Raw genomic sequence first — 18414 nt, 5'->3', positions numbered from 1 at the left:
AGTGCACGCAAATAGTTCTATTTTTGTAAAGCTGATATGGTTCTTCAGCCTGAAGTGGGTGTGTATGTGTTGAAGTGTACATGTATATCCATTGCTACAGCACCAGAGGACCATGATGATGGAAAGAGTTGCATGTGGTGTGTCTCACTCGATGACGCCAGTCTGCGCTTGTGTTGTCTGGTTCCTTTGGCTGCTTGTGTTGTCTGGTTCCTTTGGCTGCTTGTGTGGGGGTGGGAATGGTGAGTTAGGGTTAAAAACCCTAACGCCACATTTCCTTGCTTTTGTGGTGATGAGTTCAACCCTAACTGCTGCATTAATGTAATGTTTGTTTATTTATTTATTTAAAATTATATATATATATATATATATATATATATATATAAAAATTACACACACAGACAGACAATAACCTTTGTATGAATGTACCATACAATGAAATTTGCCTACACAGCTAAGCATTAGCACTAAAGTGACTCTCAAGTATGAAAAATGTCAGCATTTAAAAAAATGTTTATCAAAACACAGGAGTTTATTGAGATACACAGCACACATAACAAACAGGTTTTTCTTACTCTGTGCCAGCCAGGCACATTTGTATGTTATAAAAAGGCACACAAAGTAAAGGCTGGCACTTCGATAGACAGAGAACAGGAACTGCTATTGGACAAATAAACCCCCAACATAACTAAGGAACCACCCTACCACAAAGAATCATTTTTTTGCGTTTAATTCTTTTTTTTTTTTTAATTAACAAACAAACAGTGTTTACATTGTCCTATGGGTTTAATGTGTTTGCAGTTTAATTTCTAATACCACACTCTGTGTCTAACCAGCAATGGTAAACAAAACAAAAAAACTAAGAATAAAGTCCTTGCTTAGGGCTTCAATCCTTGAACAGACTACAAGAGAGGAATGAGATTGTTCAGACTGGATTGTTCAGCGCTGGGGGGAAGATGAAGGAGACAGGGATGGCGATGCAGACTCCCTTCCAGCAGGGCTACAGCAGGTCCTTTCACTATAGAACATGACCTGAGGAACCTGCCTCCACCCTCCCGGGGTCACACGCAGGCAGGCAGAAACCAACTGCTTCACAAACCTGCTCTTTACATTACATTTATTAGGTCACACAGAACTAAAGAGAAGGCATAGGGATACAGAAACACAGTGAGAGAGAGAGAGAGAGAGAGAGAGAGAGAGAGAGAGAGAGAGAGAGAGAGAGAGAGAGAGAGAGAGCGAGCAAAGGCAGTGGCTGGTTCTCGTTAGTAGAAGACGACACTGGACTTTCCCCCAGGAGGCTGGATGACCTTGTTGTGAGCCCGGGGTCGAGGGCCCAGTCTGGGCTCGTGCTCATCTACACTAGGCTGAGGAGCTGCCTCCTGCTTCTTCTGCACCACACACTCCACTGCTGAAAAAGAAACAGTGCTCATGCTCAGGAACTCACTTGTGGTCCTATCAGAAGATCTAGAACATTAAAGAGACATGTATCCTTCGTCTACCTGTATAAAATAAGAGATATTGGTCTTACCTTTCTCCTTCTCGGCTGATTTTCCGGCAAAGATGTTGGTATCCTGTAAAAGCAGAGGTACAGTCATTGTGGCACCCATTTCTATTCCGCTGCTACAACTTCAAAATGACCCAATTTCACAAAGTGGAGACCCTCATTCATTTGAGCCAAACAATCCAATTGCTCACTGATCTCTTGAAATACATTTGATTCCTACCACAGTGCACAGATTTAACTAACAAGCTGCCCCTTGTAAACTAGTTACCGATGGGGATATCTTACGATTGTGATGTATCTCTGTTTGAGAGGATACCTTTGGTTTGAATGCATGTGTCTCGGTGTATGTAAATAGGTGAAAATATCTAAGGTTTCATCAGAAAAAAGGGTTTAAAAAGGGGTCCCTAAGGCAGGGGCTCTCAAAGTAGGGGTCAAGTGGGTTACTCTATTGCACAGGTTGCAGACATAGCATTTGGGAAATCTGTCTGTTGCAATATATTTTTTGTTTGTAGTTCTTGTTTATACAATACACACCTACATTTAGTTCTTTCTAGAATTTACAACTAAGGGTTGAATGTACGGATTAAATAAAACTCAGTTTAGTGCAGCGAGTTCAAGCATAAGAAAACATTACATTACATTAATTTTACTCATTATATACTATTTCTCTGCTCAGATGAGGTTTTAAATTCATTATGAAAAAGCGACAAAATAGGCCCCACATGGAGCCTGTGGCTTTCCTACAACTGTTAACCCGACCTCTAGTTATGCCGACCGGGTCGTCCTGCATTCATTCAGAATATCAATTAACTGCAAGAATAGCTTTGTTTTACTTTGCGTAAACTGTAAAATATATATTTTAGTGCGAAAGTGTTTATAGGCTACCTAAAGTAAAAGTCTAATATATTTTATTGTTGTACATTATGTTTCAAGACAAAAAAGCTACAAAGTTACAGAAAGTGTTAATTTATTGGTGACAATACATTTGGAGTGAGCATTAATTTAAGGCCACTAAAGTTTGTTAGTATGCAGGGGTTAATTTGTAGACATGTAAACCTGGATTAAAATTAGTGGTGCAATGTGATTATATTTTAATCTTGGATTAAGACATGTTTAACCTTGGATTCATTTTAAACAAGGATTACATATACAACCTGGTTTAAAGTTTTGTGCAACACGATTAAAATATAAACGTTGATTTAATCCAGGTTAGTGGCTGATCCACGTTGGTGAAATCGACCCTAACAATTGGGCCACAAATTTATTTTAAAAAGGAGTAATAAACTCTGCAGGGGCTGCACATTGCTTTGTCTTGGTAAATTCAAACTAATTTATAACGTCATAGGACTGCACTATGATATGAATAATGGAATATTGTGCAAAGTGTAACTTCGTATGCAGCCTGTTGTGAAGCACAGCCTTGATGGTACAGATATACAGAAGAGCATCACTTATTGCAGGATTTATTCCTCAAACACTAAAAGAAATCAAACATTTCAACTAGACTTTAGTGGAAACGTTTCACCTGTCATTGAGTTGTAGTACTTATTAAATCAGCACTATCGAGTGAGCGGATTCATTCCTGGCAGTCTCCCTGGCTCTTCTGTAGTATTGTATACTCTGTCACAATCAATGAAAATGCAGCAAACCAACCTTGCCAACTTCACACAAAAATCATTCCCAGCAGCGCCAGGGACCCACTTACAGCACTGGGAATTTGATAGCTTATGTGTGAGCGAGTGTGTTCTGCTGCTTGTCCCACCTTTGGCTTGTTGGGATGGATGGGTGCGGTGGAGCTGCTCACTGGATCTCCGAAGATGTTGCTGGTCTTTCCTGCGGAAGGACGGGGGTGCTGCGGAGGCTGGCTCGGCTGTGCCCCTCCGAATATCCCGCTATCTTTGCCGCCTGCAGACAGAGGTACGTTACTGACATCATTGCCACATGGCTAGTTTACCATTTAAAGTGAAACAAGTGAAGAAACAGCTGCTTGGATGTGTGTGGAGGCTGTTCTCTCAAGCAACAATCAACACATATCCATGCAGCTTTCAATTCCAACTGACAGGCACATGCAAATGTGATTTCAATATCTAGGAAGAGAGAAGGCATAACCAGGGAGATGACAGACCCACCAAACTCCAGCACATGTAAAATAATGCAATCAATCAGAAGGTCTAAACTACTATTTATTAGTTTCCCATGGTATATCGATACCTACGGAATATCATGATGCCAAAACCCTACAATACTTAATATCGGGGTAAAAGAAATATCGAAGTATCACAGTTTTTCAATACTCTTAATTGTGTGCTTTAAAAACAACATTAACTAAGCTTACTCATTTTCTCTTAGCGGAAGTGACCAACTACCCTGCGCCTTCTGGGAAACTACTGTAGAAGTAATGGCGAATGTCAGCGAAAAAAGCTTGGTGTGGAACTATTTTGGATTTCAGCCAGATGACAACGACAATCTGATTGAAGGCGGAGAGTCAAAATGTTGAAAGTGTTTTACAGAAGTGAAAAACAAGGGATTGCAATCTCTTTGCTGAAGTTGACTTTTTTCTTTTACTGTAGATTCTTCAGTTCTTTTAGTTTAAGTAAGTGAATCCCCAGTGTGTATTACAGCTTATAGCAAATGCACTGTAATGACGAAATAAACAAGCATCAACTCCCTTTTGATCAGCTTCTAGCGCATTCCTGTTTTACGTGTTTTTTTTTTTGCTGTGCCTTTTTTTATATAAGTTTATATAAACGTTTATAACTTGTTTATAGTATTGTTAAAGGGCTAAAGTTTTCTCAGTGTGGCTTAAAAATGTTGTTACTTTAGCCACAGTGGCTAACTAAATGAAAGTCTTAGAGGGAACGTAGAGAGGTGTAGTCACCAATTCCAGACACAACATTTGCAAAATGTTTAAAATATAAACATGCTGAGTTCATTGCAGTCATCAGCTGCATAGATTAACCATTGAGCAGAATGAGGCTACAAACAAGGGAGTACAGACATTCAGTTACTGTTTAAGTATTACATCGTTGCTATTTTTAAAGTAACAACATAATCATAGGAGACAGGAAACAGATTCAGAAAAGGAAGCAGTTACAGCAAGGAAGGATAAAAAGAGAAGGCCATCATGAGGCACATTTATTATTGTCGTCAAACAAAATGAAGCATTTCTTGCAAAAAGTAAAATAAAAAGGGCTGTGGTTCAAAGACCTTGTTAAATCCGGGCCAAAGTTAAATGCTCAGAAAGCTAAAGGGTTACATTCTAATCACAAAAACGTAGAATTGAAATATCAAAGGGGTAGTACAGAACTACAACAGGCCTGCCACTGCCTGAACCCTAATACTGTCCTGGAGATGGCCTGTAAATAGGAGGGTGATGATCAGCCAGTCTTACTCGTGAAGAACTCCACCAATATCTTATGGAGTTATTTTCCCAGGCAAAGGCAGCAATATAACAAGAAGCATTTGCAAGACCGCCACCCTGCTCTGTTGAAGCAAAAGCCTTCCACGTTTGTAATACGGTTCCAAGCTGAAATACTTGTGTCTTGTGATTTCTAAATTAATCTCAACGTGCAGTGTTCCTTTCGATTGTTCACCATTCTATCACTGTGGTGGTGTCGAGTTAACCACGGGTGCACGAGGCATGACATTAATATGCATACAAGTAACAGAACTCACACGTTTACAAGTTTATTTTCAGTTAAACGTCCTTATGAAAACGGTTGAAAACTGAAGTGAATGAATCAATTACAGTCAGTATACAGTACTGTACAAACTCAGAACAACTCATAGTTAAATTAAAATAAGAATTAATAAAATGTCTACAGTGTTGTTTTTACGAAAACAATCCAACCACAAATTGTGCACAAACCGTTGACTATACTTTTAGGTATTGGCTTGTACTGTCTAATTTGATGGCTTAAATAGCAAAGTTAACAAATGTACATTATACAGAATTAACTTGGTGAACAAAAACAATAATAAACAACTTAGTTTCACACAGAAATCAAGCATTGTCGATTTGTTTCACATGCAAAAACACGTGCTTTGAAAGTTCTGCTGACAAGTAGCTCTAGTATCTTCAATGCCCTCTTATTTATTTATTTAATTTATTTGGATTCGTATTTTCTCCCCAATTTGGTAAGCCCAATTATTGTTCATTTCAAACTGTCTCACCGCTGCCACCCCCGGTGGCGGACCAGAGTTGGCGGACCATGCAACTCTGGGCAACTTACAGGCAGGCCCGCAGGCGCCCGGCCAATCTACAGGGGTTGCTGGTGCGCGGTCAGCCGAGGACATCCTGGATGACCTACGCCCTCCCCCCCACGGTGGCGCTCGGCCAATTGTGCACCGCCCCCCGGGAACTTCCATCCACGGTCGGCAGTGGAACAGCATGGACGCAACCTCCAGGCTATAGGGCGCATCCTGTACTCCACACGGAGTGCCTTTACCAGGTGCACCCCTCAGGAGCCCTCTTCAATGCCCTCGAGCCAAAAACATCTGAACCGGGTCCAGGGCGGCAATGGCTTTGTAAGAGGTTCTGGAAGTTTACGGAAGGGAATTTGAAACATTTAAAACTGGTGCACTGTGTGTTCCTGCAGTAGTGGGCATGGTATAGTTCAGTACACACGGGGTAAGAAAAGCGTTTTTTCTGATTTGTAATATTTTTTATAAAATTGCATCTCTAAACAAAGGAACGAGGCAAAGCCACGTTTGGAATTATTTTGAGGAGCCGAACGAGAAAACCATGGTATGTAAATAATAAATGTCAAACAAAATTGCTGTACCACAAAAACACAAGTTCAATGCTTCACCATTTGAAATGAAAACATTCAGAATGACTGTGGATGGAGTTACTGAATGCAGTAGAAAGCAAACATCCATAATATTAATAAACAGCTCACTCTAGATGGCGACTGTGAATACGTAGAACACGATTTTAAAAGGAAGTTGTTTATCAATACTATTTCAGGAGAACGTGTAAGTGTAAATTAATTATGTTTAGGCTTTCAATTTACCAGTACACTTTTACACAAATCATTTGTTTAAAAAAAAAATGTCCTTGATATCTATGCAATTTGTAGAAGGGAATATTTAAAAAATAAATAAATAAATGGATTTCCTGTTTGTGGCACCGATCCCTGAACAGTAGTTAATATAACAATGTATTGGAATCTGTGCATTTGATAGATTTTGTAATCTGTGTTTTATATTGTGAATATAATTTTAAAAAAAGTTTTAGTTTAGTTTATTCACTTGTGCCCACAGGGCCAGCACAGGTACATCTCAATAGTGCAGTACAAACACAAAGAGAGCCATTTACTAAGATAAAAATAATAATACAAATGCTTTTAAAAAGACCAAATTCCCATTGGGCTTCTGTTTATTTTTTTTAGATTCTATTGATTGTTTCGTATTACATGCAGGACAGCCGCTATAAGAGCACTACCTCTACCGGTTAATCAACTAATCAAAAATTTGGTGTGTGCATTTTGTTTTTTTTTCCTTTTTAGTTAAGTCTTTACGATGTTAAAACGTTATTTGCTTATTTAGGGGTTCTTTACTTGGAAAATACTAACCAGGGCTGTCAGTATACATCAGAGTGTAATATAAAGAGTATGTGTAGATGTGGTTTAAACACTGACACTGCATAGCATTTAAACGTTCATAAAAATGTACTGAAATGCACGTCCTTTGGTACCAGTAATAAGTGTTGAGTTACAAGTAAAGCGTGGTGTCGAATTCAGTTAAGAGACAGGATGCATAAGTTTTGTATGGTGAAAATCATGTGTACAAATGATTTTTTCACAAGCAAACCCGCAACTAAGCTGTTACCCTATGGTCACAGCAATGCTAAAAGGTTAACTGATTTATACCAATTCTAATAATAAACACTATTAAAACAATAAATCATAACAAAAATAATAACAATCCTTTTCAGACCGTTGTCACTTGTGTAGCCTTCTCCCAAGTCAGCACCAATCCTACTGCTGATACAGATTCCTGGAAAGATTGTGAATGGCATTTCTGACCTGAACACATAGTATTTAATATCAAAAGGTTTGACGATTCAATCCTGTTGTCCAGCTTCCATGGGGCATATATGGGTATCCATCGGTGCACCTTTTTTTGCTACAATCACAGCAGACAAACACCTGCTACCTTGTGAACTATTGCTGTGAGACTGGATGTGAGGGCAACTAAATGTTGAATTTCCAACCAAAAAGCTTTTGTTTTATCTGCAGGTCTGGGAAACTGACGGCAAACAAGACAGAGCACAATATTTTTTTCACTGTCATCATGAAGCCAGATTACATCTTTCTTCCACGCCACTCTAAATTTGTTTCTTCATTTTTTTTATTTTTATAATTTCTTTATCATTGATTTCAACATTTTACTTTTGGCTTATTGGTGCAGTTGGTTGCTTAGTTGTAAAAAAAAAACCCTGAATTGTAAAAATGTGCCATGTCGTGGGAATGAGTTACCAATAGCACTTTGGTATGTAGTCTCAGATTCTGACTGTACAACAAATAACGTTCCGACTAGTTCAATTCCGCAGTTATCGGAGGGGGACTTGTAAAATGTTTTTTTCAGCTTTTTGGCACACTGGCACATTTTCCTGGGCTCATGAAACTGAAGCCATGTGCACTACACTTATACATTATACAGTTAAATGTTACTGGCCCAGGTGGGCCTGTAGTGCATCATAACTACCGTCCCCGGGCTGCTGGGCCATGGTTAATGTCAAACCCTGAACTACAATACCAGTATGTCTTCACTAGAATTCCCATTCAAAGGAGATATAATGGAAGCCATTTTCCATGTTTTAGAGAACTGTTATCCAATTTTAATGAAACTTGGTGTTACCATTACTTAGTATAAATTATTGAGAATATCAAATTCTAGGGATATATCAAATTGCGCGGAGAACGACCTCTCAAGCTGTGATTAAACATTTAATTGCCAATTCTCATTCTCTACTATCTGTACACACTGTTGATATAGTGCATGCCATAGCCGACACACTGATGGCTCTAGTTTTGAGTTTGCAGCTGTAACGATGGGGGATGTTTGTTACCGACAAACATGTTTGTCTATTTTCAGAGAACTAAGAAGTTGCCAAACCTTCATTAACACCACTTGAAACTCAAGAACGTGACTCACTGGACATGAAGGAATATAGAATCCACGCTCACCTGGTGGGTTGGTCTTTTTGGGGTGGCTCTGGGGCGCCTCCGGGGCTGCGAATATACTGGAGGCCATCTTGTGGGTTCTGTTTGGACTGGCGTTCTCCTCCGCACTCCCAAACAAGTTACTGGAGCCCCCTCCTGGCGGCCTCAGCACCCTGCAACAAAAAGAGTACAGTTTGCTTGCTGCATTGTGATTAAGGTGATTTTTATATAGACTATATATATTATATATATTTTGTTCTGACTTTGTTATGTGGAATGTAATAAACGAGAAACAAACAGTTTTTTCCCCCTTCACTTTACAATGACATTTCCAAGTTTGTTTTACTTGAAGTGTTTAAAGTTGAATTTCAGTTTTCATTTGCTTGTTCAGCTACAAAAAGGCACAAGTAAACCTCATGTTATTACTTTATGAAAACGTGTCGATGGCCACTGTTTACTGTGAAGAAACAGCGACGGCAAGGAATGAAAAAATAAAAGAAAATAAAAATGTGTGGTGTCAACTTTACGTACTATTTACTTTGGGAATAAACAAAACATTTAACTTGAACTGCTATTTGGCATCCTTTGTTTTGTAGTTAATTCACTGGAGTACAGTAAGTCCTACACAACGCATTCTTTACTCCTGGGATATTTTTCTATTTTAACGTGTTACATTTAAGAACATAAGAAAGTTTACAAACGAGGAGGAGGACATTCGGCCCATCTTGCTCGTTTGGTTGTTAGTAGCTTATTGTTCCCAGAATTTCAAGCAGCTTCTTGAAGGAACCCAGAGTGTCAGCTTCAACAACATTACTGGGGAGTTGGTTCCAGACATGCCTTTTAAACCCAGAATAATTCTGGTCTCTCTTCTTTGCACTCTTTCTAGAGCAGCAATATCCTTTTTGTAGCGAGGTGACCAAAACACAATATTCTAGATGAGGTCTTACTAATGCATTGTAAAGTTTTAACATTTCTTCCCTTGATTTAAATTCAACATTTTTCACTATATATCTGAGCATTTTGTTGGCCTTTTATAGCTTCCCCACATTGTCTAGATGAAGACATTTTTGAGTCAACATAAACTCCTAGGTCTTTTTCATGGATTCCTTCTGCAATTTCAGTATCTCCCTGTGTGCATTTGTGTGTTATATGTTGTATGTTACGTGTTGCATGTAAATGTTGGTGTATAGAGATGGTACACGGGATATAAACGGGTCTGTGTTTCACGTGGTATTTAAATTGTATAATTGTATTTAAGCACAAGGTTGCACGTAATTAATTCACGTGCTGGGATTCAAGTGAATAATTAATTAGTAATTGAATCCCAGCACAACAGTATAAATAAATGCACGTTTCATTCACTCGGGGTTGGGTGTTCGTGAGTGGAGAACGGGAGAGAGAGAGGAGATAAAAGGTTAGAAATAACAATTGCTACAGCGTGCTGGAAGTGCCAGCACGGTACTTGTTTAAACGTTCGTCCGTTTGTTTTGTGTGTTAGTACGTTTTGTTTGTCTCTTTATTTTGGCGTGAAGTGCCGTGTCCTGTTTTTGTGTTCGCTTATTTTGTTTATTAAATGCTAAGCACAACCAAGTGCTCAGCTTCCCCAACCTCACTGTGTGTCTGTTTCTTCCGGGTCTGACGTGTCACCACTCAGCCAGCATTGTGACACTCCCATATGATATTTATAATGCACATTTTTATTGCCTGCATGCAGTACCTTACACTTTTCTCTATTAAATGTAATTTGACACGTGTCTGCCCAGTTCTGAATCCTGTCTAGATCACTTTGAATGACCTTTGCTGCTGCAACGGTGTTTGCCACTCCTCTTTTTGTGTTGTCTGTAAATTTAACAAGTTTGCTTACTATACCAGAATCTAGGTCATTAATGTAGATTAGGAATAGCAGAGGACATAATACTGATCCCTGTGGTACACCACTGGTTACCTTGCTCCATTTTGAGGTTTCTCCTCTACTCAGTACTTTCTGTTTTCTACATGTTAACCACTCCCTAATCCATGTGCATGCATTTCCTTGAATCCCTACTGCGTTCAGTTGATAATTAATCTTTTATGCAGGACCTTGACAAAAGTTTCCTGAAAATCTAAATAAACCATGTCATATGCTTTGCAATTATCCATTGTCGATGTTGCATCCTCAAAGTCAATCAGGTTAGTTAGACACGAGCTCCCTTTCCTAAAACCATGCTGACTGTCTCCCTGCGTTCAGAGCAATATAATGGCTTTTATTACTTTTTCAAAGTGAACGAATATCCAAACAAATATTTAGATTATGAGCGAATATCCAAACATGAAAATCCTGCATTCATCCCAGCACTACAGTTTTGTATACCTTATTCTTAGGATATCTGTTACACCTCAGTCATTTCACCTCAGCAGTGATGTCTAGGTCAAAGCAAGTTACTTGCTGAAAGCATGCCTGTAAATAGGGGGAGCTACTGAAGGGTGGGGTCAGGTGAAATGACCAGGCAAGTACAACACAAACTGAAAGCATGACTTGGGAACAGATTCTTTAACAGTGTAGCACCAGATGTTTTAAAATACAAATACAGGACAGAAACAAATAACAAACGTAAGTGCACAGGAGATAGGGTTTATGGAATTATTTTGTACAATACATTTAAACTCACAGGCCATATAATAAGTCCTAAATTAAAGTGTTTTAATCTGCTCAAAAAAAATAAAAGGGTGCTTGTCAGTTTACATGGAATGGCTCAAAGTAGCTGTGTCCTTCAATCGTGTTCAAACTTACAGCACAGTATGAATCCTGAATGTTTGTTTAAGACAGTTCCTAGTTTACACATTCTTTTTATAATTTACATTACAAAAAAAAAGGTATTACATTTAGTAAGGGGCACTTTTCTGGGAGACTAAGCAAACCCCTTTGAGTGCATTCCAATATAAACTATGATGGCGACTCAATTAAAACATCTTGAGGCTAAAGAGGAGGAAGAAGAATTAGTGAACTGTTTGAGACGCTGCACTTTCTATTGAGAGATTCGTCCCGTCGCTGCGGAGACATGAACAGCGCTTTACTTCCAGAACTGCGCAGAAAGGGAGGTCACTGCACACACATCGCCATCTCAGCAGCACTACTAGCATAGCTGGAACACAGCTGTAAGTAGGGCAAGGCACAGCCTACACGTCTTGGCGCTCGGTTTCCTAGGTAGTCTCACATTCTTCACTGTTCTATGACATAAAGCAGTTTTTATTTTCAATATGTACCGTAGCTTGGACACACTACTCTACAACATGTCGGTTTCTAAACACAACTTTAAATTAAAACTACGCGTACAAGAAATAAGAACAATGAACACAACCCCCCCCCCAAAAAAAAACACCAGAACAAAAGGCCGTACACACCAAGCCGTAATGTTGTCGGTGTGAACAGCTAGCGAGTACTAGTTTCCTTAGAACAGAAACTTCCGCACGACTAAAGTATTACGTCACTGCTTTAATAAATCACAAAGTAATAAGGAAAAAAAAAAAAAAAAAAAAAAAAAAAAAAACGTTTTAAGACAATAAAAGCAGTCGGTGAATTAAAGATGACTGAGTAACTGCCCCGTACCATGTCGGTAATTATCGAACAATATTGAGATTATTGTAAGTCAGTTACGACAAAAAAAGTCACAAATCACACATCTTAATTCATTAAAAAAAAAAAAAAAACTCAAATATTGCCAGAAAGCTATACTGGATTGAACTTGACCAGGCCTGGAATGGGAAAGTAACATTGCCCCGTCCGCTTTGACGTGGTCTATTATATTAAGCTTAAGATCCTAAATAGCCATGTTTCCAAAATGTACAGGTGAGCTTTGGTGTTTCACTCACCTGGAACTGGATTTTGCGCTGGTATCCAAACCCTGAAACATATTAGTTGAAGTCATTATTGCTTTTTTCCCCCCCCCAACTCGAGCACTACCACAACGTCTCCCTTCTCCGCTCTGCTACCGAGATAACTGATTCTGCCTACTTGGCTACTCCCTTGAGCGAAACCATAACAACTGTCAATCACACTTTACTGTTACCTCATTTGTGAAACCCCGGACATGCACCGCCCATTGTCGTGAACAACGTTATGATTTGTTATTTGTGATGTCATTCACCCCCTTTCATTGCGCTGGAGTGAGCTGATCAGTAATATATTTCTGGGGCATTCCATGCTAAAGGCGTACGCTCTGCCTCAATGATACAACAGATAAAGTATGTTTCAATATATAGATGAACCTTACAGATTTACTAAACTTAGTATTATAGAAACATATAATCTAAAAATACAGTTATGCTATACATTAAGTATGCCCAGCATTTTCGATAGACTGGTAAATGGGACATTGTGCTGGAGTGACTCTTTAGACTCGCGTTTTGCAGTGCGGAGTTACACTGTGTATCCCTGACTTTATTTGTATTACTGGTCAAACTTTTCAGCAGCGATACGGGTCTGTCAGGATGTGAGTGGTGCGTGAGGGTTAATCAATTAATGTCCAGCCAGCACGTGCAATTATTAAACCCCTCGGTGTATTTTTATTCTGCCAGAAACAATCCACAAATAATAAAACACTCCTGTACCACCAATTGTAGGGAATGCTGCTCAGCTCATCTCTGCAATTATATCAGGGCGCCCTGTCTATCGACTCGCCGCGAACCCCACAGCTGATCCCAATGGATTTGTTTTGCAACCCTGTTGCTATGCGACCTCCCCAAGATGGCCGACTTTGGGTTTCTACCTCCTACCATCCTCTCTCCCATCAGTCCGACCTCATCCTTGGAAAGTGTACAACCAACCTTACACAGCGCCTTCTCTGGCCGGGAGGGAGATTTACAGTTCAGATCCCGTCTCTCTCTGTCACACTGTCCAACACAAATCACGTATTTAACACCATAGTTCCTGTGCATTTATTGAACAAATGGATTTGAAAGAGTCAGAATGCCACATGTATTACATACTTACACAGTAGTATGTGTGACAGCATAAAACAAGGACTTAGGGGTAGATGTAAGTATAGGCGCAGTGCAAATAATTGCCAATGCAAAATTCAAATTGCCTAGCGGCCAGGCATGGCTTCACTGATCACTTTGACAGGCTTGCTTAAGTCACGTTTGTAACGCAGACAGACACTGTGGCCCTGATATTAAAGGTCTTTCAACATTCAGAAACTCGCTGTCTCTGTCTGTTTTAACCCGACTCTTATCCCGAATGTTGTTTGCATCATTATTATTATTATTATTTATTTCTTAGCAGACGCCCTTTTCCAGGGCGACTTACAATCATAAGCAAATACATTTCAAGTGTTACAATACAAGTAATACAATAAGAGCAAGAAATACAATACCTTTTGTTCAAGTGTGACAAACCACAATTCAATAATACAGCAGATAATAGTGATAGTTACATCAGGATATGATTAAATAGTGATAGTTACATCAGGATATGATTAAATACAAAATACTACAGGTTAAACACTTGGCAGATTACAGTATTCTGAAGTACAGGATTAAATGCAGTAAAATAGGGGGCAGATAAGAGCAAAATAAAGCACATTTAAATGAAGGGTGATAGTGTCCCAGGATACAAACAGAGGAGTTCTACAGGTGCTGTTTGAAGAGGTGAGTCTTAAGGAGGCGCCGGAATGTGGTCAGGGACTGGGCAGTCCTGACATCTGTAGGAAGGTCGTTCCACCACTGCGGAGCAAGGGTGGAGAAGGAGCGGGCTCTGGAGGCAGGGGAGCGTAGCGGAGGTAGAGCTAGTCTTCTAGTGCAGGCGGAGCGGAGAGGTCGAGTGGGGGTGTAGGGAGAGATGAGGGTCTGGAGGTAGCTGGGTGCAGTCTGGTCAAGGCATCTGTAGGCTAGTACAAGAGTCTTGAACTGGATGCGAGCGGTGATCGGGAGCCAGTGGAGTGAGCAGAGTAGTGGAGTAGCGTGGGCGAAGCGAGGCAGAGAGAACACCAGGTGGGCAGCAGAGTTCTGGATGAGCTGGAGCGGACGGGTGGCGGATGCAGGGAGGCCAGCCAGGAGGGAGTTGCAGTAGTCTAGGCGGGAGAGTACCAGGGCCTGGACCAGGAGCTGGGTAGCATAGTTGGTGAGGAAGGGTCGGATTCTTCGGATGTTGCTCAGGAAGAATCGGCAAGTGCGTGCCAGAGTGGAGATGTGCTGGGAATAAGAGAGGCAGGGGTCCAGGGTGACTCCAAGGTTCTTAGCTGAGGAAGAGGGAGAGAGTGTGGTAGATTCCAGAGGAACAGAGATAGAGATCAGAGGAGGGGGAGGAGGAGGGAAAGAAAAGGAGGTCAGATTTAGAGAGGTTGAGTTTGAGGTGATGCCAGTGCATCCAGGAGGAAATAGCAGACAGACAGGTAGAGATACGGGAGGAGATGGTGGAGTCAGAGGTGGGGAAGGAGAGGAAAATCTGAGCATCTTCAGCATAGAAATGGTATGAGAAACCATAGGATGCGATGAGGGGGCCCAGGGAGCGGGTGTAGAGAGAGAACAGGAGAGGACCCAAGACTGACCCTTGGGGGACTCCACTTAAGAGAGGGTGAGGTGTGGAGGTTGCTCCACGCCAGGTTACCTGGTAAGTGCGGTTGGAGAGGTAGGAGGAGAACCAGGCCAGAGCAGTGCCAGATATCCTCAGGTCAGCAAGAGATGATAGTAGAATAGAGTGATCAACAGTGTCAAAGGCAGCAGAGAGGTCGAGGAGAATTAGGACAGAGGAGAGAGAGGCAGCTCGGGCACACTTAAGTGAGTTGGTGACAGACAGGAGGGCCGTTTCAGTGGAGTGAGCAGAGCGGAAGCCAGATTGGAGAGGGTCAAGCAGAGAGTGGTTGGACAGGAAAGCAGAGAGCTGGCGGTGTACAGTCCGCTCGAGGGTTTTGGAGAGGAAGGGTAGGAGGGGGACAGGACGGTAGCTCTGGAGGGAGGTGGGGTCAAGGGTAGGTTTTTTGAGGAGGGGAGTGATAGAGGCTTTTTTGAAGGCAGAGGGAAAGATACCAGAAAGTAAAGAGGTGTTGAGGAGGGAGGAGATGAAGGGGAGTAGAGCAGGAGCAGCAGCTTGAAAGAGGTGAGTGGGGAGGGGGTCCAAGGCACACGTGGTGGGTTTGTGACCCTGGAGCAGGGAGGAGAGGTCAGAGTCTGAGAGGGGCAAGAAGGTGAAGAAGGAGGGCGAGTTAGTAGGGGATGTAGTGGGTGTAGGGGTTGGAGCAGGAGGGGGTGTTAAAGAGTTTGCGGATATCTGAGATTTTAGAAGAGAAGAAGGAGGCAAAGTCATCAGGGGAGATAGAGGAGAGAGGAGAAGGGGGGAGGGTTTAGGAGGGAGGAGAAGGTAGAGAATAGTTTACGTGGGTTGTTAGTGGAGGCTTGGATTACAGATTGGAAATAAGCACATTTAGCAGAGGAGAGAGTAGAGGAGAAGGAGGAGAGGAGAGTGCGGTAAAGGTCTAGGGCAGCAGGGAGTTTGGTTCTCTTCCATTTCTTTTCAGCAGATCGCAGTGTGATTCTTGCCGAGCGGAGCGCAGAGGAGAGCCAGGGATGGGGAGGGGAGGGGCGAGCAGGTCGGGAGGTGAGGGGACAGAGGGAGTCGAGGGAGAAGGTGAGTGAGGAGAAGAGGGTGGAGGTAGCAGAGTCTACGGAGAGTTGTGAAAAGGAGTCGATAGGAGGGAGGTGAGAGAGAGCAGTGGAGGCAAGGACAGAGGGGGAGAGAGATCGGAGGTTACGGCGAGAGGTGACAGTGGGGGTAGGAGGAGCAGGGAGAGGGGGGAGAGACAGAGAAAAAGAGATGAAATAGTGATCAGAGAGGTCCAGGGGGGTGACAGAGAGGGTGGAGGGGCAGCAGGCCCTGGCGAAGGTGAGGTCCAGTTGACGGCCAGCTTTGTGGGTAGGAGGGGACGGAGAGAGACAGAAGTCGAAGGAGTGAAGGAGAGGGAGGAATCCAGCAGAGTGGCTGGGGTTGGAGAGATGGATGTTGAAGTCACCCAGCAGGACAGTCAGGGTAGACAGAGAGGGGAGGGAGGAGAGTAGATAGTCGAGTTCATCCAGAAAGCATCATAAAATGAAACACTTTTCTGCTGTTCTCTGACAGTTGGAATGGGTGCAATTTACATAAAGGTGGCGGAATAACTATTCAGTATTAAAATGAGAAACCTACTGTATATGTTAATTATGCAAATGAAAGTTTTTACGTCATTTCAGGATTTCAATCAATGGACAGGTGTGATTGAAAGGTAGTAAATGCGGAGAAAAACAAAACAGGCGCGTGTTTCAGGAGATATGGAGAAAGTACAGAAGATACATTTAATAGAACATAATAATAAAGCAAGTCAGGAGAGAGAAAGAAAAAGGAGTTAGACAGCACATTTTAATGTAGCCTATTTTGTAAATATATTCTGTATTAATTAAATTATAGTTTCATGTACTCGGTTTTGGTGGATATTGTATGCCAAAATTAAAATGAAATGAATACATAAATAAATAAATAAATAAATAAATAAATAAAAAATGTGTTTATTTGTTAATTTACTTATTTATTTATTTTTCAATTTGGCATAAAATATCCTCCACACTCGGTTGCACTTTATGAAAATGAATAACACGTGACTGTATAATAGGATATCATACAAACAACCGTGGCAAAGCATGACAGGGCTGTGAGTGGTGCTTGACTCTAAATCCTCTTTAACTTCATCACATAAATACAATATCGTAGCCTTCTGCATTCGTTATCTTCATAGCACCTGCTCTTAGTGTAAACAGGCGGCCCTTTGACGAGACACCGGTGGGGTATACCTTCGGCTCCGATTTCATACTGGGGAGGGGGGAAGGGCAGCCACATTATCCCTTTCATCCTCTAAAACTGCAGCAATCCCTAGTAGCACATTGGGCTCCATCACCATTAGTACAGTCAGAGTCCCTCCACCCACAACAGACCTTTTTTATTGTAGCACGGAGCCTGTTTGAAATAGGTTCCCACCTCCATTTGGACTCTTTGAAACAAAATAAAACAAAGTCCCGAGAATTCTCAGCTGGCTGACTTCATCTTTCAAAATACTGCTTGTCTCAACTAATCATGTAGCACTGATGCACTGATGACAATAACACCCCACGCATCCAAACTGAAGGTTATAATTTCAAATCCCACGCATGCCAGACCTTTTTTTTATATTTATATAAAAAAAAGATATTTTTTGCAGGCAAATGTTACATTTTAAAACATAAATAAATCATTTAATATACAGACGTGCTCAAATTTGTTGGTACCCCTCCACAAAAAACGAAGAATGCACAATTTTCTCTGAAATAACTTGAAACTGACAAAAGTAATTGGCATCCACCATTGTTTATTCCATATTTAATAGAAATCAGACTTTGCTTTTGATTTTTTATTCAACATAATATTGTAAATAATAAAACAAATGAAAATGGCATGGACAAAAATGATGGGACCGCTAACCTAATATTTTGTTGCACAACCTTTAGAGGCAATCACTGCAATCAAACGTTTTCTGTAGCTCTCAATGAGACTTCTGCACCTGTTAACAGGTAGTTTGGCCCACTCTTCCTGAGCAAACTGCTCCAGCTGTCTCAGGTTTGATGGGTGCCTTCTCCAGACTGCAAGTTTCAGCTCTTTCCATAGATGTTCGATAGGATTCAGCTCAGGACTCATAGAAGGCCACTTCAGAATAGTCCAATGTTTTGTTCTTATCCATTCTTGGGTGCTTTTAGCTGTGTGTTTTGGGT

At 41.1% G+C, this 18414-nt stretch overlaps 1 protein-coding gene across 4 annotated transcripts; it reads right to left on the bottom strand.

Annotated features, from left to right (window-relative positions):
• Positions 1 to 510: 510 nt before the first annotated feature.
• On the bottom strand, positions 511 to 12674 carry LOC117417609 (jupiter microtubule associated homolog 2-like). Of its 4 annotated transcripts, none has more exons than XM_034029748.3 (5): positions 12520 to 12674; positions 8695 to 8843; positions 3207 to 3406; positions 1526 to 1568; positions 511 to 1405 (listed from the first exon to the last, which is right to left on the bottom strand). In XM_034029748.3, the coding sequence occupies exons 1-5, from the start codon at positions 12573 to 12575 to the stop codon at positions 1260 to 1262; spliced, it is 594 nt and encodes a 197-aa protein (XP_033885639.2). In that variant the 5' UTR covers positions 12576 to 12674; the 3' UTR covers positions 511 to 1259. The 4 variants fall into 4 exon arrangements, with proteins under 4 accessions (XP_033885639.2, XP_033885640.2, XP_033885641.1 ...); XM_034029749.3 differs by having other exon boundaries at positions 511 to 1402; XM_034029750.3 differs by having other exon boundaries at positions 3264 to 3406.
• Between the last annotated feature and the right edge of the window lie 5740 nt (positions 12675 to 18414).

This window comes from Acipenser ruthenus, chromosome 13 (assembly GCF_902713425.1).
Source record: "Acipenser ruthenus chromosome 13, fAciRut3.2 maternal haplotype, whole genome shotgun sequence".
Classification (NCBI taxonomy): Eukaryota; Metazoa; Chordata; class Actinopteri; order Acipenseriformes; family Acipenseridae; genus Acipenser; species Acipenser ruthenus.
The sequence above is the reverse complement of the archived record's forward strand: the minus strand, read 5'-3'. Positions and strand labels throughout refer to the sequence as shown.